We start from the raw sequence: 20,971 nt of genomic DNA on the forward strand, positions 1-20,971 counted from the left end.
CCGATATCGTACAAGCAAAGACTGGGTTATCTGTCCACGTGTGCTATCGCTTCGTGGTTTTACCCGCCTCCCCAAGTGTATTTTTCCAGCGGTCGGTTGACAGGAGCTGTAACCTCCACCTCCATCCTCAGGGGGTATTGTTTTGGTACGCAAAGGACCGAAGTCTGAGTCGGTGTGGACGGGGAAGTGATGAGGCATGTCTGAATTGTTTTTTTTGAGAAAACACAACCCGTCACCATTACAAATATTAGCTAGTTAATGCTCGCCCTGATGATGGAGGCAGCAAATACTTACGAAACGTTGGTGTACTTTTAGCAGACTACACGGCGCTACAACCCAGAGGACAGAAATTTGCAGACCCACCGCCGTCAAAACCTCAGATCCTTCTCGGTCGATCTTTGTAATGGTGAAGTGCAGTGTTTTCTTTGCGGTACGGACTGAATTATATTAAATGTTACTTAGACGAGCTTCGGCTTCAAAGGGTCACACTCGCGTTTGACATTTGTTCAGGACACAAAGAACACGTCTCACGAAAAAGATGGCTGTCTTCTGGGTCTTTGTCCTGATGATGGAGGCAGCAAATACTTACGAAACGTTGGTGTACTTCTAGCAGACTACACGGCGCTACAACCCAGAGGACAGAAATCTTCAGACTCACCGCTGTGAAAACGTCAAATCCTAGTTTGTTAATGTTGTTTAAAGAAATAATCGATGTTTAAAATGAAAATTATGCAACATCCACAAATTAAAATAAGAGGTACTGAACATATCTAGCCGGGGGGAGGGGGCGTGTGTGTGTGTGATAATATTAGGCCGATAGAATGAGTGATTTTCCGCGCATGAGCATTGAGGTTGGAGTTCGTTTGACAGAGTGGCTGGAGCCGTTGTAGCTACGTGGTTTCTAGACGTAGAGACTCGAGATCAGCTGTCCCCCCCCACCGACATGACTGTGAGTTAATTTGGCGCCTTTTCAATTCCTTGTACTGAACTGCTAATTGCTCGACTCGGCCAACAAGGACACTGGATTAAGTCTCAGGTTTGGGACCGGTTAGTGTAAAAGTGGCACGAATCGGACTGCGCTTGAGGTCTTGGCTTTGGATACGACTGACGAAAGTGGAATCAAAGAAAGGATAACATAAAAACGGAAAAGACTTAAGTAACACGAGGAAGAATGAATGAATGAACGTGTTCAACTCAGATACTTGCCTTATGTGATAAACTTTTAATTGAGAATATCTAAAAATACGAAACAAACGCTAATGTCATTCTGAAGGGCTCCGTGAGACAGCCGGGCGCTGGTTGGAATATAGCTTTCGGCTCTTCGTTTCGTAAACAAATTTTATTACGTGGTAAACCGACGTGAGAGACGACAGCCTTCGTAACAAGGCTGGCTGCATGTCGCTCTAGATCAGTGGTATTCAATCTTTTTTGTTCGCGTACCCCCAGATATAATTCCTCTTCAACTTTGTACCCCCAAAGTTGTTGGTGTATAATTCAAGTTATACATAGTATATAATCTACATCTAAAATAAATTAAATAAATTGCATTACTGATTATTCAGTGTTTATCATAAAATAATATGTTTTTTTTAAAATTTCACGTACCCCCTAAGATATCTTCGCGTACCCCCAGATATAATTTTTCTTCAACTTTGTACCCCCAAAGTTGTTGGTGTATAATTCAAGTTATACATAATATATAATCTACATCTAAAATAAATTAAATAAATTACATTACTGATTATTCAGTGTTTATCATAAAATAATATATTTTTTTTAAATTCCACATACCCCCCCCCCCCCCCCCCTAAGATGTCTTCGCGTACCCCAGGTTGAATACCACTGCTCTAGACGAATGTCAAAAAGGCACTGTGAAGCCGCCTCCAAGCGATTCCTTCCATATCCTTACGCATTGACGCTTTGTGGTCATCGTCCCATCGCATTAAATACAATCTCGACAGATGACTCGTCACATTTAAATACCTAAGAATCGATCGGTAAATGTTAAGCGCTGACGGACCAGAATAGTCTTCTATAATTTTGCACGTGACAAGAGTTCCATGCACCGCCTATTCTGACAGCCTAATGTTATCCTCCTGTAGCCTCAATCTTCCGTGTGGATGTTCTCAGCAGTTCCTCGTCAGGTATCTTCTGCCTGTGCATTACTTGGGGGTCACATCCTCCCATGTACATGCCCGGCCGAGCATAACTCATACTTATCAGTCTTAGAAGTTCCAAGTAACCAATATATACGCTTTCCATATGTCAAAGGACAGACAGAAATAGCCGAGAAGAAATTTAAAATGGTAACAAATAGACAGAAATCGATTTGTGAAAATCGAAAAGTAATCGAGATTAGAAGAATGACAGTATCTCTTTCCTCCGCCTTCCCATGTTTGTTCTCGCTTCGTTCTGTGTTATTCTTTGAAATCAGGAAGATATTTTAGAAAGGTAAAAACTCCGGGGAAAAAAGGCACGAGTTCGAAACCCTGTGAGAGTAGTTCCTGTACCGGAAACTAGGCGCGATAGAACAAGGACTCAAACAGTAAAACTTTTGACGAACTGAGGATAAAATCAGAAAACTGTCCTGGGTTTGATTCCCGGTGAGGATGTTGGGTTTGCGGATAACAGCACCAAAATGGTGTATGGAGGGAGTAACTATAAGGATCCACGCATTCTTAATACTGGTTCTGGGTAGAGGTGAACTGTCTACTTGCTTTTTTCCAGTTGTCCACTGGACAGTTTGGAGGCTCTGGAAAGAATTTTAACGAACCTCTGTTCCTCAGTCATCGACTTCTCGCTCTCCTGATTGGGATGCTTCGACTCGTAACTTTTAAGGAAGTAAAATACAAGAAGAAATCAAGTTGAACCCCAATGACGGGCAAAGTAATAACGCGTTTTGTTACAAACTTATTCATTAAAGGCGGTTTGTTTCATCTTGTGGGGCCTTGTTTCCACTCCCCGTTCTGCCATTTTCCTTGCCCTGTACTCGGCTAACCGTGAATGTACTGTAAAGTTTCAAAAAGCTTCATTTTTGTATTGAAGTTTGTGATTTGTTACAGAAAAATGTTGTACCTTCTAGTCAGTGGGTGTGTTTAACGCAGAGAGGTGGTAATAGTCTTTTGTGTGTGATCGGCCAAGAACCTTGACATTTATCCACAGAAAACATGAATAAGAAGGAATAAAAAGTAGCATTTTGACAAAAAAAATCTGTGGTGAGAGATGTTTTATTTTATTCGTAACAACAAATATCTCTCCAAACAGCGGACGATGAATTATTTACTTTCGTCGAATTTCATTTCACAGAACATTGAGTTGCTGAAAGAACTTTAGACGATCTGAGCATTTATTATAATATTCGTAGGAAGAAAATATCCCTAAGAGGGAGGAAATGCCACGAGGCTGTAGAAATGTTGCCTCATCGAATCGAACGATCGTCAATAAATATTTGTGTTCTGATTTCCGGTAATGTCCTGGCGTTTGCCTGAGGAAATCCACGAAACACCTAAGTGAGTATAACCAAGTCTCTGTACCAAGTATTGAAACCGGACATACCATCGGAATATTACGCTTTGCGACGCCTATCGCCGTTTGCTTGACGTCGAGTCTACTGACATTCGACGTCCTTCCTGCGTCTTTAGGCGTTGTCGTGATTTTCGTTTCGAAACATTCTGTTTTTTTTCCAGCGTCGTATCCGATGGTATTTCGAGGTTCATTGCGCCAAATACGGGCGTCACTTTCAAAGGCATCCTGAGGCTCACTAATACTAGATGTGATATTTTGGCGACGTCATGACGCTTGTCGTCGGTCTTACGGGGTCGTTTCCGATGGCGTCTAAAAGGTCACCTGCGGTAATTGTGAGATTTTTTCGAGGCGTCGCGTTACCTGCCGTTGGATTTCCAGCGTCGTGTTCAGTGTCGTCCCGATGCCCACCTGCAGATGATATGGATTTTGGCGGCGTCGCGACGCTGGGCTCTTGCTTCTTAGTTTGGTGTCAAATGTTACCCCGAGGCTCATTTTCGGTGTGCGACGCTTTGCCGTCCTCATGTCTTATGTCATCCAGAGGATATTATTGGCCAGATTTGGTATTTTAAGCCGTCCCCCGCTCTACGTCGGTTTTCCGAGGCCGTGTCGGACAGAATTCCATGCTTATCTTACGCTAAGTGTGGTGTTCACTGTTTCGAGATTCGAATTTACGACTGTTTTCGTGTTTGTGACCTTAGTCGCTACTCTCAGGGACCCACGTCAGTGGGTATGGGGACTGGCACCCTCGAGGTACTCGAGCTACCCAGTGCCTGGGGGGTATAGCTGGGCCACCCTACCTCCGGGGGCTGGTCCTTTAGGTTGGGGGGGTTTGTCGTAAAAAGAAACTTCCGGACGGACTGCAAACAGATTGTCTGAGGAAGAATTGAAGAAGCTCTTGAAGAAGGCCGAGGCCCACGCGGGGCTGTAGAGCCAATGATGATGACGATGATGATGATGATGGGAAGGTATTGGTTGATACAGAAACATCGCAAAGTGCTGTCTTTATGGCTACAACTGAGATTACTGAAGCAAGGCTGCTTCTGCACCTAAACACCTCACATGCGGTTCATTGACCTTGAAATGGTCCATCCAGCTGTGTTCATCAGGAATAATGCAGACTGTAACTGACGCCTGCATGAATAATATAAGAAAGTACCATGGACCCCACCTCCGTCTGATTCTTGATTGTGTTGGCGAGTGAAGTTTGCATTTTTGTTTCTCTGTTTCGTACAATGACAGGGATGAACAAACTTGTTGCTAGGGGAACTCGTTTTGACACTTGGAATGTCTGTGACCTCTCGAGGCTCTCTATTTGACACTGAAGGTGACGACAAAACAAGTTGAAATTGAAATGTTGATACTTTCTCATCGGCTAGACCATATTCTAGTTCAGCTGAATCCAGTCTACACCTTAAGAGCCCATTTATTTAAAATCCATTTTAATATTATACTTTATCTGTGCTCTGATATTCCATGTTGTATCTTCCCATGACATTTTTCCCCCCCAACATTTAGCACATACATTTAATCTCTTCCATGCATTCTACATGTCCTGCTCACTTCATACTTTTTGATTTAATGTCCCTAAGGCAAATGTTTTGTCAGATTCTGTAACACGCGTACCAAATACAATGAAGTCCTAATGCACGTGTCTCAAAAAACTTGTTGACGGATTCGTAATACAATTTATTTAAGACGTCACTTGATGGCGTGATTAATGAATAATGAGTTGGAAAGTGTACGAACCAGGGTTGATGCTGGTAATTTTTTTATACGGATATATTATCTGAATTTTGTTAATTTACGAATAGGAATTGTCGTAAGATCGCACCATTTCTCAAGAGATCATGAAGAGAGAGAAAAAAAGGATTTCAAAACCCCGGTGAAGTGTCCTGATTTCGAGTCTCGGTAAGGGATGTTTCTGTAACTCGGAAATTAAGCGGGATAGAAGAATGTCGAAAAGAATCAAAGTTTTTCGTTTCGAAGAGGAGATTACAGCAACAAGGGCCACAGTCCCGAAATGCTATCCAGAGTTCTAGTCTCGGAGATAATGTTTGGTTAAGGCGTTAGCAATCGTGATGATTTTCGAGGTGATAGTCGGTGATACTTGTCTGATGTCCACGACTATGATAAGCTTACGGACAGTAGAGTGGAGGCGAACGTCTCGTATTTAATTATGATTATTCAAATGAGGCTAAAGATTGACTCTGCAAGTCTATCGGCGCCATTTTTTCCAACAGCACGTGCTCACTTCGCGTCTCTGTGTCACATTTTGTTAATTCTCGCATTTTTTTTAGACATAATGCTATTGCACACTTAATAGACTACAGTATAGTTTAAACATAACTTTTATGTGCTCTGGGAAACCAAAAAATTCGTGTGACTCGCTTTATTGCGGTGGTCTGGAACCGAACCCGCAATATATCCGAGGTATGACTGTAATTATTTTTTTTTAAATATTTCCCTCGAAATAAAAACACTATAAGGAATCGATGAGTCCTTTCTGCTCACTTACTACGTATGGTCAGAGGTCAGATGTGAGCACAATGCAGATAAAATAGAATTAAAAGGAAAATGAGGGGAAAAACAAAAGAATACGGTAGGAAGAGAAGAGAGGGGAGAATGAAGAAAGGAATGGAGGAAAGAAGAATAGAAAATGAAAGGAAACGCTTCCTTATCTGGTGAAGCACGAACCTGTTCTCGACGTTAAGTGACTTGGACCTACAACCTCGTACTTGACTGCGGGAGGTTCGCCTTTCAGAGTGGGTAAGGTGGTAGACCTGTGGCGCCTGTCTCTAGAGAGAGGTCGCTACTGAACCTTTAACAAGCACACAAAACGCTGTTTTGTCTGTGTCCACATTTCGCGTCAGGTTACTGTAGATTACTACCACAACATGCCTGTCCGACCTCTTGTAATTAAAATTTTACGTAGAGATGGCTGTCTTCTGGAATGTTGGGCCGTGTAGTCTGGTGGAAGGTTGTCGACTTTACAGAGGTCCTTGCTACCTCCATCATCAGATCGATGGTTTCGGAATCAGCAAGCACCTCTGAAACGTCGACAAATTTGTGTCAGACCCCAGAAGACGGCGATCTTCATGAGAACCTCAGACATTACAACATTTTACGTGCCTACTTACAATTCGTTATTTTATATTTCTTCCAGAGCATGAAAATTTCGAGGGTCACAGTGGCGTTATTTTGAATTTTCCAAAAACATTACGTGATAAAAATTGATTCTTGCACCATTATTATACGATAACACCACAGTTACCACTTTTGCAATGCCACAGATCATGAAAGATTGAAAAGTACAAAATTTGGGGTGGCATATGATGTTTTTAATTGCTCAACTAATTCGTAAATTATTTGTCGGCAAAATCACTCGCTGACGTCATGATGTTAAAAATCGATGTTCTATCTTAAAAATTTAAAAGTGTGTGAATTTGGCTAGAATTTAAATAAACTGCGAAAGGTAGAGGCTCTGTAGTTCCTGAGAGTAGACATCAAATATAAAATAAAATATTTTTTACTCTAACGTGTGTCATGCTCTTTAATAAATCATTTGTTGTTTAATTAATGGGTTCAGAGAGGTCTCAGCTATGGGTTATGTAAAACTGCCATCCCATTAAACAACAAATTAATTAATTACAAAAATTTAAAAATTATTGTTACGTCAAACGTATCGTAGTGAGATTTCTTCTGCAGTGGAAATATCATTTTCCGATCGTCACGGACTACTTATAATAGTATTTACCACGTGAATGTAACCTTCTCACATGGTGGATTTCAGCGTTCTGTGTTCAGGAATCTTACGAACATTTGACATGCAATGCTGAATCCACTCATGCAGTACAGTAAGAACTTTATTTGCAGAAGTAAATTGCAATTTAGCTCTGGCTTTCTTTCGTATTTCACAGCGACGGAACTGAATTAAGGGCGCTAGATCCAAAGCAAAGTTGAGGCTGAAATAATAGTAGCCTCTCTCATACATAGAGACTGGTTGCTTACTTTAAATGTATTCATGAACCCCAACTGTGCAGCAGTCTGAATTTAAATGGTTGTTTTATACATCAGATGACAAAAGAAGTGCGTAGAATAGATATAAAATCCCGAAAAAATTATATGGACTTAAATTCCAGAACAACTGTTTATTTATAGGTTTGTGATTCCTTAAATGCTCAATCCATATGAATAGTCGTCTTCCAAACAGCCAGTCACTGGTTTGTATCTTGACACTTAACTTCTTTAAAGTCCATTTTAATATTATCCCGCCATCTGACCTTTATTAATGGTTAAATTAATCTTGTCTTTAGAATAGAGTTACAGAGACAGAACAGTTGTATGCAAATATCAAAACTACAGTGGATTTCAGTTAATTAGGACACATCGGGACTCGAGAAATTTGGCCCAATTAATCGTCTGCCCCAATTATGCGAAGTTCCGCGTAAAGAATTCAAAAGGTTTGTTCTTTAATATTTGTCCCAAAAAAACGGGTTGCCCCGATTAACCGGTGTTATTGTATTTTATCGAGAAATAACTTTGTGTTTGCAGAAATATTTAGATAATAATATTTGCCAAATAGCACCCGTTTGATCAAATCAAAGAGAATGAGATGGTCGGGGCATGTAGCACGCATGTAATCGAAATTCTGATACTGCCCCGTGGGACGTTTGAGGAAACCAATATTTCTAGACAATCTTTGGTCACATTAAAAATATCTCTACGACCGACTGTCCACACAGAGTGTTAAATAATTGTTTATAATCTAAATTGTCGACTGATAAGTGACGTGTCTTGTCAATACTGCCGAGGACAGTAGGCGTATGTATTTACAGAACGCACAAAAACAAACCTTCCTTACACGTATTTTACGTAACCTACATATTTTGACCATACAACTTCCAATTTCCATGATGGTTTTATTGACAGAAACTTGTATTACCTTTGATATGTTTCCATGGTAACGTATAATCCCTGTAGTTGAAAAGCTGAACTACAGCTGAAAAGATTTCTTTGAATAAAATTCTCGTGCTTTAGATGAATACATACAGATGTATCTAAAGGACATAGCCACCTATTCTGTCAAATAGGAGTTAGGTCTGAGAGAGTATTCTAACCTCAGGTTCTCTGGGTGTGGTAATCAGGTCGTAGTACTTACACATCTCCTCGCCGAGCACCCATGTCTCGGGTTTGGTGTTCACCTCCACCAGAACTGTGGGGGTACACACCAGCAGCACCATGAGATCGGCCACGCTCAGATTCATCAGGAAGATGTTGGTCGAATTCCGCATGTCCTTCGTCTTGAGGATCACGATGGGGACCATGATGTTACCGGCCACGCCAATTCCCAGGATCACGAAGCAGAAGATCATGGACGTGATTCTGATGTACGCGGGGATGACAGGAATTTCAGTCCCCGTCGTCTCGTTCCCCACCCCCTCAGTCCCCGAGAAGTTGGGGTACAAATAGGCTGCCGTAATGGTGCTGTTGCCCGCCGCCTCAAGTCCTCCAGCATAGGCAGTTGCTATGGTGACCGTCGTGGCTCGCGTGCTGGCTTCAGATACGAACACGTAACGCCACCCCCGATCACAATTACGTGCGATGATCCATTTTCAGACGCGACAGGTCCTTGGGCTCCCGACTCCTTTCGGACATTTTTGTTCTAATCGAAGTCGCGTGTTCTGTCTGCTGACGAAATGTCTATTTTCGCAAAATACACACTCTGTTTTAAGGTTAGTTCTGACGCCATCTTATAAATTTGTTTTATCAGCTCCGGGCACTATTTATTTCGTAAATATCTATGTTGCAGAACTTTTCAAAAAAAAATCTGATTCAAAATTCGTATAGGAGAAATGGTCACTCACGTCTTCGAGGCTTTACGTTAACACAAGTCGTCAGTTATCTATTACAACATGAAATATATATTTTTTTCTGTCAGAACAAATTCACTTCATCTGGATACTGAAATGCTTATTTGGTTTCGCTACAAAGTTAAGTTTCAAAACTTATATTTTCGTCTTCAATTTTTGGACTCTTTTCCTGCATCGATTTTATGAATTAACAATCTACTTATCTCCAATGTCCATCAGTCTATATGCTTCGAAAAAGTTTCATGAAACTTTTCACAAAACTATTGCTTTTAAACTTTTGTAATCCTTTTAAAGATTTGTTATCAGTCTATAGTTTTTGATAGAGTTATAGAAACGAAGTACCGTTACTTATAATCAGGCAGACAAGGAATTCACTTAGAATATATCGCAAATATTACGGAGTCTTCGAACTCCTCAAGAAGATATTTCTGTGCGTTCCTTTTTCTTTGTGTGATTACAAAAGTACTTGAATGTTCTTCAATCTGTTACAGACGGGAGTAGATAAATTATAACTCTAACTCCTAAAACTCGGAAGTCGTGGACCTGAAACCCATCAAAATACCTCGAGTTGAATTAGGCGTGCTCTATGTGTAGCCAGAACACGCTATAAACCATCGCTATTATAAACGAAAGAAATATTAGCGAGTTAAACAAAATGTTTGTCCCTCACATTATACACAAATCATTAAATCATTAGCATTTTATGAACCAAATTTGAATTTTTGTATTTCATATATATCGCTATTAATGTGCAGAATTTAAATTTGGGCCTTTTTCCATTAATATAATTACTACGTTTCGGAATATAAATATTCTTCCTTCTTCAGGTCCGGGTTTGAAGCTGGCTTAACCAGGGGGGCTTTGGCTTCTACCCTTCTCTTTTTTCATTGACGACGGTACAAGATCTAGCTTCCAAAACGTAGCAATTCTATCGAAACACAGACGATGGTAAAAGCCCGATTTTACGCAGTTTCGTCAGAAATCTTCAGTCTTTGTCTACGTATCACTTTTCTCTGTCGTTGCAACGTTCTGATTACCCTGACGTAGTCTGAGTTTTTGCTCCTTAAACATATTCTCTGTTGACTGTGTAAACGTGACTCATCTGGTAGATTAATATTCTATCGACGAAATTAACGCCTTACCTCGATCTCTCAGCTGCTTAAGTTAAATATTTGTGACGTAAAATAATGAAGAAATATAAGTTACAATGGATACATATGCCTACTAACAAAAAGTTTACTTAAAATAAACCATCATGAGAGAGGTTAAATACGACTCCCTTTGGCGTAAGGTCACAAATAATTGACAGTCGGAGACGGTCACTAGTCTCTTCCTCTACTGGTTTAATTAATTTTTGCTTCGTTAAACTAAAACCCCATCCTAGAGACCTGTTTCTTACTGTTAAGTTTATTCTGATTTTCCTCAGACCATTTGAAACAGATCGCTTCCTATCACACTCCTAATTCATAATTAATAAAGTTTAAGATGGAAGGTTAGTTAAAAAATTTAATAAATTATTGAATTTTCACGGTTAATTTTTGTAAACACCGATCTAGCTACCCAAAATGAAAGATAAATGCGAAGATTTGAAAGTAAAATTAAAGTTATTCTCGTAATAAACAGTAATTATATCAGTTGAATAAAATATAAAATAAAATAAAATTATATCGCGATAAAAGATGACAATACGGTATTTGTATCTCGGAGCTGCATCGGCTTATCGCGACGGGCCCATCACAAACTCGTCAGCAAAAACGAGGGTCTGGAGGAAGGAACCATGCCTGTGGACGTAGAAATTCGTCATAATTAATACCGCCTAATACGACGGTACGTAGTCCTAGCAGTTGATTGAACGTCGTCGTGGATAGCGGGAGATGCTAGTGTCCTGATACTGAAGATCCCAACATATAATTCGATTGTCAGATTCCCCCCACCCAGTTCTCTGATTTAAAATAGAACCGCGTGTGTACACAAGAAATTGTCGTATTTGGCACTTGTAGGAACGAGTACTTAACTTTCCCTGTTCCGTTTCACAATCGTATATTCCCATGCATTTATCACTTCCTTGCAAATGATAAGTTTCTTTTCGCTAAAAACTGGCCTTCGTTCGTAAGTGACGTCATGACTGCCCCGCGCATTGAAAACTTTCGTAATATTGTTACTTCTTTCGTGATAAAAAGTATTTTTAATGCGTTGTGATAAAGAAACTTGTTCTTTACTTGCGAATAAATTGCATAAAACTGACTTTGGCTTCACACAAAACCAGCAGTTACAAACGACACTTAATTTGAATTAATGTTTTCCCCCCCCAACAAAAAAAAAATTAAACTTATTATTTATGATACGTCTTAAATGTTTCGTAAGATTTTTCGTGTGACGCAAACATAAGAATAATCACCAATATCGTTCTATATCTGTTGCTTATAACCAATTTTGTAAATTTACTATATTATGCTTATTATTAAATCATACTTTACACTTCAAAGGTAGTTCTAACGAGGCAAATCAGTGGTTAACATATGACACGATTTAATACGATGATCTGATTCATACGGCGTTGCTTAAATTATATCATTCGACAACAAACGTGGTCCAGTGTATGATTCCGCATATGAGACGCCGTCATTAATTCACTATAACCTCGCAGCACTTCGTAACACACTTCGCCGAGAACGGATAGACGCCTTACGTAGCTCACGCCTCCCCCGGTCCACGCGACACTGAACAAAGCCGGACGGACGGCAGACCGCGGGCTCACAGCGCTGTGTGGTCCAGTCGAGACGGCGCGCGAACCAAGTCTGAGTTCTCGTACGGCGCTCCGTTCACTGGTACGTGGAGACCATTCGCGCGCGCCCCAGTGTCCACACGGCTCTACCCACGTGTCCTTGGCACCGGTTAATCGCGCTGCGTCGAGCACTAGCTCGCGAAACCGTCCACATTTACGGATGCACTCGTGGCGAACCACGAACTCAAGTACCCTCTACGCACCTTTAACCCCACGTTGAGACGAAAGGATGTACATGGTGTTTCGGGTCGTGACGTCTTGTGAATGACAACGTTTCGGAGGAATATAATGCCTCCATCTTCAGGTATGAAATTGGTGTTAAAACCTAGGAGACCAAGGACATCTTCACTGCCGTCAGAAGCTCGAATGTCGGTACAAATGTGTGTTTTGTCGGCGAATGAAAGTTCGGTGTCACATCAGATGATAATAATAGGCCCTAATGTTTATATTTTACTGAATAAATTGTGTTATGGGACTTGAGGCTCGCAACCCATTGGAGGTGCACATGTTTATTTTCTGAGCTGTAGGTAGACAAAAGTAATCATTGAAGATGAAGGCAGTATGTTCCTTCGAGACGTTTGCATCTACTTTACTGCAGAGAGGAGTCTTACATCGAAGAACTTCGTTTATTTTTTTTTTAAATTATATTTAAAATATAAATAGATATTAGTAATAATGAGAGAATTAAAATATAATAAAGCTTTTTTTTTTAAGATCTTGTGTTTTAATTATGTGTATGAAAAAAAATTATATGAAATTTATACTTTCTGAGATCCGTAATAAGATTTTAAGCATTTTCTTCGTGGCATTACCACACCGTTCACATTTGGAAGACCACGGGCCACGGATAGGTTACCGAAGTGTTCGAAATTTTTCCCCCCTTGGGCACATTTGCCCCATATTAACAAAAGAAGGCGAAAGTAATACGTAATTTCGATTCGTCATAAAACACGGGATTTCTGTCCGTATTGTCGATTTTCAAATACATTTTCTTTTTTGGGTTTTGGAATCGACGATGAACGTCGTAATTTTGAGATTTTATTTATCGAAATTACACCAGATGTTTGAATAACAGACCGGGTTAGTGTTCTCAAGTTGCGTGCTAATGTCCGGCTGGTATTTTAACTTCCGTGTAACAGGAAAACACAGTTCAGTCGAACTTTCACCATCCATTCATCCGTGCACTTAATCCCTTATTTCATTCAGCAACCACGCAGGTGGAATCAGTAAGTAGATACTGTGGTATTTCTGCCCGACTCGAAACAACGCTAAATTGCACAAATAGTTACACTTCGATACAGCCCTGTCACGACACTGGGCTCTCGCATTTGTGAACTAAACTCTCCTGTGACCTAACTGTGCCCCCCCCCCCCTCCGCCGAACTACAACTTTCACCGTACATCAGCTGTTACTTATATGTCTCGTGTTTTAGCTCTCATCTGTTTCATTACCACCTGAAACATTTGAAACAGTGCTGCCAATTCAGTCTTCGTGCGCGACACAATTGTACCCTCTGACTAGTTCTGAGATAATAATTTCGAAACATTCCTTAGATTGGTGATCGGCCCGTATCAAGGCTTGTTAATACACACGGTATTATAAAAACAGGTATAAAAGTGTAGATGTACATTTTGAGACCACAATATGACGAGTCTTAAGAAAAGGTTTTCTTTTGGGGGTTTGTAATCGAGAGTACAGGCTTTAAAACGCGTGGTATTGTCATACCTTATACTCAAGTAATTTAAAAATAAAATCCTGATAAATTTTTGGATTGAAAATACATTAATTAGGTCAGGAATGGGGTTAGAGTTTGTGAGGAACTTCGGTTTGAAAACCAATTGGAATTTATCACTCGGTCAAAGCTATAAGGACTGTTCTATATTGTACCGATGATTTTTTAATGACGACATCTCATCTTCACAGGTTGGCTTGTAATTGTTTGAGAAGCGAATGTGATTACGTATGATAAATTTGAAGGCAAATACGAAATTCTAGGGGCCGGAATATTCTATATTCTCGACAACGCCAAATCATACGAGAACTAAGCCCTGAGGAATTTCGTTGCAAAATCTGTTAGTCCTCGTTTCATACGCGTTTTGATATGGTGACTTTGTAACGAAATTCGAATGGATTTGCTGTTTTTTTTTAACACTAAGTTTGCTGTGTAAGTTATGCAATTTAATTGGCTTCGTAACAGTTGGTTTGTGCCTGTAACAAGCTAAGATCAGCGCTAGTGATTACGTAGACTCAAAAGGAACGCTTGGAAAATAGCGTCGCCGAAAACGGAACATTTCTTGTCGACTTTCAGGTCGTGTAGTTTAGAGGTGATGACGTCATGGAGATGTTCATACGTTCTTTCCGAGAGAGCGCAAACGAATTTATTCGTTCGTGTGGGTTGCGAACAGCAATACTTTCTCCTTCAGATGAAATCTCGAAACAAGTGTTCTTCGGATTTCCTCGCCGTGGTCACAGCTGGCTGCAGAAAGCTGCTCTGTTGGCACTCCTGCTTCTAAGTTTGCTCCACTGACATCCACCATCAATCATTTTTTTTTTTTTTTTTGAGAAGCCGATAATACACTGAGGCAGTCAATAAATTCTTCGCCTTCCACAGAATCCAAAAGTTGATTACCTTCTTCACACGAGCCAGCTTCCAATTTCTGTCCTGAGCCAGATGAATCCAATCCACACCCTAAGATCTGTCTTAATATTATCATCCAATCTCTTCCCGCAAGGTTTCTCGGCAAAGTTTTGTTATAATTTCTCATCTCTGCTACGCGTGCTACATTCCCAGCTCATATAATCGTTCTTAATTTGATTATCCTGTTAATAAGATGGTAAAGTTGCGTCATATTGTGATATAATAAGTAAATCGAATATTTCGATAAAGAACATCATTTAATATTTTAAATATTTTAAATGTTAATTATTGTAATATTTTAATATTTAATAAGAATTTATTGTGATTAGACGGACAAGATTTAATATATCCTGTTAATATTCGGTGAAGACTACGTTACAAATTATGGGGGTTAAATTTTGTGGTCATTAGTGGCAAGAGTTTCCTTTCAGGCTTCGACTGATCTATATTCGATAATTCATGATCGATTTCTTTCACGGCTATTCTTTCGATAGGTCGAAGCGAAATTATATGACACCGTCATACACCAGGTGGCAGCAGAACTACGGGGAGAGGGTAATTATCACCGCTTCATAACCTTAAAATCCTGAGAGTAAATTTTTTGTCGGATCCAAAAATTATGAGGTCTCTTGTTTTAAATGTTTTCAGAATCCCCATTAAGATTAGGTTTTTGAGGGTGGGGAGGATGTGAAACTCATACTTGAGGTTATGTCAGAAGGGTAAAAGAATAGCAAAATTCAACAGATCTTATTAGGGTATCACGTGAGGGTAGGTGGCCTGTCAGGAGCACCTACCCATTTTAATATTATCAAAGATCAACGGTCAAGTCTCACAAGATTTTTCTAATCACAATTTTGGAGGCAGTTGTCATTTTCCATGTACTGTTCCTCGTATTATTTTTTTTTCTTTTGTTAAAGTTTCTGGTTAAGTAATTTTCGCAGTTCCTTTTTTATCTTTTATCTCTCAGTGGATCATGAAGACGATAAAGGTCCTCTCGTTTGCGTATTATGAAGTCATTTCGAGTCTTCAGTTGAAAGAACGCGTAACTGCAAAAAAATGTTTCATTTATTAATGTCCGAGAAATCGCATCTGAGAAATGTGTTGAGTCGGCCGTCACACATTTCTGAGTTCCAAGAACATGCCGACATAATAGGCCGACTAATTGCATCATGCCTTCGCACAATGCAGGCCTCGCGCGTATTCGGCGAGACGTGATTACTTCAAGACGACTGGACAGGAGGAATAAATATTCATTCTGAGTTCGAGGGGAGCCCGGAGGCTGGAAGGAGGCGAGATCTAACATCTCTGAAGCAAGCTCGCGGACTGCATTATCCTGAACGCTGCCATTTCACAGAATTTTCATCGTATTTGAACAAAAATGGAACTGAGCCTTGTCGGGGTCTCTGCTCTTAAACAGGATGTACTCCATTTTGAACGTACTCACCCACGCGATGTGTTCTTTGTGAGTCTTTACATCTCATGGCCATCGATTTTTATTTTTCGCAGAAACAAATCGCAGCATCTAAAAATATAGAAATTTTCAAGAGAGGGGTAAAACCGAACGAGCATTTTATTAAGTTATTGGGAAGCTAATAACAAGTAAATTATTATCCTTTGTAAATTATTTTGTTAAATATTCTAAATATTAAAAGAAAGAAGTTTTAAAATAAGATTTGCGGATATTGTTAAATTATAAATTTTTTAACGTGAAGCATTTCTTGTGCGAGACACCTTTCTTTAAAAGAATTCTGTCTTATGGGGTGTTGCGCCCTGATGATGGAGGCAGTGAGCACCTCCGAAATGTCGGTAAATTTCTAGCAGACTTCAGGACACAACATTCCTAGAAGACAGTCAACTTCATATTCGCCGCCGTTAGAACCTGAAACCTCACATTGTTTGTAATGCAGAACATTCGGCCAGCTGAGTTAGAATTTCTTCACGGCCAAGTGCTTAATTACCAGAGCGGAAGACTGTAATATTAATAAAATTAACTTGTCTGGCTAGGGAACCCCCGAGTGTTGTTCAATTAATTTTCTTGGACGCCTCTCGGTGGAATGTCTCATTACCATGTTCCAAGACTTTAACGGAATTCCCGGCCAAACTCGCGTCGGCCTTCGAAGACGATCTTCTGGTAAGTGGTTCTCAGCAGGCCGAACCTCCGCCTTCGCGACCCGCCCTCAAGCAGCCTTGAACTACTTTTCGTGCGGGTCACTGAGATTCCACGTCTAGTACAGTGTTTTGACTTTTCTAGAAAAAACTGGTTTCAGAAGTTTCCGTGAAGTCGCGTTATTTTCAGACCTGCCGTCACTGTCCTGTTCTGACTTCTGATATCGAAGTACTACGTCACTTCGATGACAAACAACTTCCTTAGAAAACACACAAAGTTTTAAGAACATTACAAGACAGAGTCATCCGAGATTCGAGGTTGACGGAACTTTCCTGTCTCCACACGGCGAATTACGAAATGTGCACAACCGATGAAGGATTATGGAAAATTTGCCAAATGTTTTTCTTCGAATAAAGATCTAGGTCGCATTACAAGAATTTTATTATTGTCATCATTTCTCTCACTATTACGTTCCTCCTCGTTCCTTCTTTCTTTCTTTCTGACAGAGTAGCCGCTGGACGAGGTCCATTTCTTCCCACGTGTTCCTATGTTTCATTGCTCTAGATTGTTAGAAGCATGAAACACATTTTACTAGGTGTGTACAAGATTCACTTCACCAGAAAACATTTTCAGGCTTAAGAAGTTTAAGGGCCTAATCATGTTACCTCTTTAAATCAGAATGGTAATATTATATACCAGCTGCTTTAACAATCAGTAATCCTCATTTTCCTTATTTATGAGATCTGTACGATTTTCACTGTAAACGGGGATTATTTCCTTAAACAGCGTTAACCAGTTGATCTTTGCAATGGTGAAGTGTAGTGTTTTCTTCGCGGTACGGACTGAATTCGTAAATATTTCGACGAACTTCGGCTACAAAGGGTTAACCAGTTGATCTTTGCAATGGTGAAGTGTGGTGTTTTCTTCGCGGTACGGACCGAATTCTTAAATGTTATTAAGACGAAACTAGGGCTCCCGTATTTAGAAGCAGGATTCCTGGCTAGTAATCAGGTTCTGTGATCGGCCAACTTCATTAAATGTTTTCCTGGTTTTCCTCAGTCCCACAGTCAATGATGAGTTGACCGAATTGCATGTCTGTCGTGCAGTACCACATTTTAATAATATCTTCCCATGTACGCCTGAGACTCTCGTATAGAATCCTACATTCACCTTTTCAAGCTAACATTTTCTACTCACTTCTCAACTCCCCCATCCGTTCCTCATGTCCTGCCAATCTCATACTCTTTAATTTAATCATCCTAATTTTCTTTGTAACTTCCATTCTTCTGAAAAGTTCGGTTTTTGTCCTCAGTATACCGTTCTCAAAATCCTCAATCCTTCTTCCTTTAATGCGAGAGAAGTTTTACACTATGTAAAGTAGCAAGTTTGGTCTGTATCGGTCCAGTCTTGTAAAACTATTAGGCCAAATTACATGGAATTCAGACTGAATTTTGTTTAAGAAACAGTTTCTTATAAAATAATTTGTACATGAGATATAAAAATATATTAAATCCGATATTTTACGTGTAACATTTTTTGTACATGACGTTCGTTTTTAATAAAATTCGTTAACTGCTCATCTGGCATTTGTAATGTGGTTATTGTGTTTGCATGAATGAGTTGTTTCTGCCCTGGGCTCAAGTGAACATCCACCAGTTACATATTTCAAAACCGCATTTTGAAATAAAATGATCAAAATTGGAATCCGTTTCATCTCTGCATGTTGAGTCTTGTGGTCTACTCGTTACTGCGTTGCTTAAAACTACCTATGTGCGTCATTCAAGGCCCTTTGCAGAGGATTATGGAACATTCATTTCTATTGAAATTATCGAAACGTTGGTACGTAGAATTTCCTTCGATTTTTAAATTAGCTGTATATTTTATTTCAGTTAATATGGCTTTGAAACGTAATCATACGCTGACAACTAATAAACTGTAATAAGCTGGACATCCCTTTGTAACAACAAACCGTTTCCATGGTAACGAAGTTATCATGGCTTGGCAGGTTATTTAAACTTTCTTTAGAATAAAGTTTCACCAAGATCTGTTTGCCTCTAACTTTATTTAATAAAGTTCTCTCAGTTGCATAGGTTATCGTATTCCCTGGCGTGTAACAAGCTCCATAGTTTCGGTAATAAATGTCTATAAAAATATGAGTTCTGAATAAAATTACTGATATTGTAATCAGAAAACATAAGAGGGAATTATTAATAAACAAATATATATAAATATTAATATGTCCGTGAACAAACAGACATGTGATAGTTAACTTCGTTTATAATCCAAAATTATTTTTCTTGAAGATAGTCCTCTGTGATGTTACGCCACATATTCTCATGTGACTTTATCGACGTTTCAGTATACACTCCTGAAACGTCAGTCAGTTTCTACGAGATTACAAGCCGCAACATCAGAATGCAGTCAAATTCGTTTTCGAAGCCTTCAGAACCTAAAATCTCAAGTTTTTCTTCTATTCTCTTCCATCCCGCGTGCTTCAAAACTTTCGAAACCACGCCCAAATACAAATAGAATAAATATCGCGAGGTTTTCTGGCACTCCAATTCGAATTTCGATTATTCGATCTTTTTACGTCATAAGCCTTTGATGTGTTAAAGTCCAAATTGTAACTGCAGGAGGTCTCTGTGAAGCAAATACATCGACTTATTCGCCAACAAATATGGCGCACGGCGTACGATCATAATATTTGAATAGAGGACCGTAACTCTCGTAACAGACGTGACACTTCAATGATAAAAAAAAATAAATCAGTCGACTAAATTACAGGCCTAAGTTCCTGGAGAGTCTTTCATATTTTCTCGAATTATATCTCTTGATTCTCACGTTATTTTAAACTGCAGATCTTGTATAGCCTTGAATGACGAGGGAGGAACGTAGTGCCGTAGTCTATTTCAACGCTCCACTCCAGTATTCTCCCAGAGATGCAAAGGAGGTAACTGAAGTTCTCAGTCTTGCCAATATTTGAATTGGAATCTCCAGACTATCGTAAAATTTTGAGTTGTTATATCCCCTGCAAGTAGCTCGGTGGTCACGTGCTAAGAAAATAGTTCTCCTGTTACCTGCACCTGGTATATGATTCGTAGGTGTAAAAAAAAAAACTTTTTAAGATGAACGTGATTGGACAGTTTTGAGGAGGACACACTCGTCACAGTGTTCCGGGTAGTTCAACCGTAAATTTCGTGATATGTAAGGACAGGGCGAGAGTCGAAGTCTGTAGGGGATTTTCCCCCCTGAATTCATCCAGCCGAATGTCAATATACCATCTTGAAACAACTCACCATCGATTCTTTTCCAAATCCTTTATTATCCATCATTTTAAATCTTCCTGTAATTTGAAAACACATCGATCTCCCTTCCATCTGGAATAATTAATTAACAAACCTATCACGACAAGAACTGAATCAGTATTAACCATAAGGCCTAGTATCCTTTAAATTCGTTGTCAAGGCAACGTTTAAAATTAAGAACAAACGTAACGGATGTTGACTGTCAGTAATAAAGTTGAAGGCGACTGTCACTTCCCGGCTTCCGGCAGGAACTGTTGTGCTGTAGGTAAGTTGGTTTTATTGCCTTTATGGAGCGATACTTTATTCCTATCGGAAAAGAAAGCTTCTAAAGCCCTTGGCTGTGAGTCGTGAAGTTTTAACTTTATTAGTGAATTCGCTGTGTTAGAAGCAGACACTGTTCAATGACTTCAGTCTCCAGCAGTAAGCATTGAAAGTTTTACGATTGTAAACGAAGACTCTATTTGGAAATACTTTCAATTAAAAATTGGAGAAAATATTTTCACTTTTTTTCTTTCAGAATTTTTATTAGGATTTAAAGTTCTCATGGCGGTGTGTCCGAAGATGGCCACCTTCTGGGTCGTTGCGCCGTGTAATCTGGTAGAAGTTTACTGACGTTTCAGAGGTCATTGCTGCCTCCATCATCAGTGCTGCCAGGGAAGCTCTGTCATTTAACGTGCAGATCAAAACGTAGTTAGGTTAGGTTAGGTTAGTTTAGTTTAGGTTAGGTTAGATTAGGTTAGG

General features: G+C 39.7%; 2 protein-coding genes across 3 annotated transcripts in view; one reads left to right on the forward strand and one right to left on the reverse strand.

Annotated features, from left to right (window-relative positions):
- LOC110828179 (growth hormone secretagogue receptor type 1) overlaps positions 1 to 9,133 on the reverse strand; it is a 123,644-nt gene extending 114,511 nt beyond the window's left edge. For both annotated transcript variants that reach the window (XM_087360897.1, XM_087360898.1), the window contains exon 1: positions 8,684 to 9,133. In XM_087360897.1, coding sequence (XP_087217023.1) covers positions 8,684 to 8,897 — 214 coding nt within the window. In that variant the 5' untranslated portion in view covers positions 8,898 to 9,133. The remainder of the gene's footprint in view (positions 1 to 8,683) is intronic.
- LOC110828163 (BTB/POZ domain-containing protein 2) overlaps positions 1 to 20,971 on the forward strand; it is a 312,552-nt gene that overhangs the window by 191,017 nt on the left and 100,564 nt on the right. The window lies entirely within an intron of this gene.

This window comes from Zootermopsis nevadensis, unplaced genomic scaffold (genome assembly GCF_977971745.1).
Source record: "Zootermopsis nevadensis isolate Lab colony 2312 unplaced genomic scaffold, Znev_1.0 Znev_ptg000050l, whole genome shotgun sequence".
Lineage (NCBI taxonomy): Eukaryota > Metazoa > Arthropoda > Insecta > Blattodea > Termopsidae > Zootermopsis > Zootermopsis nevadensis.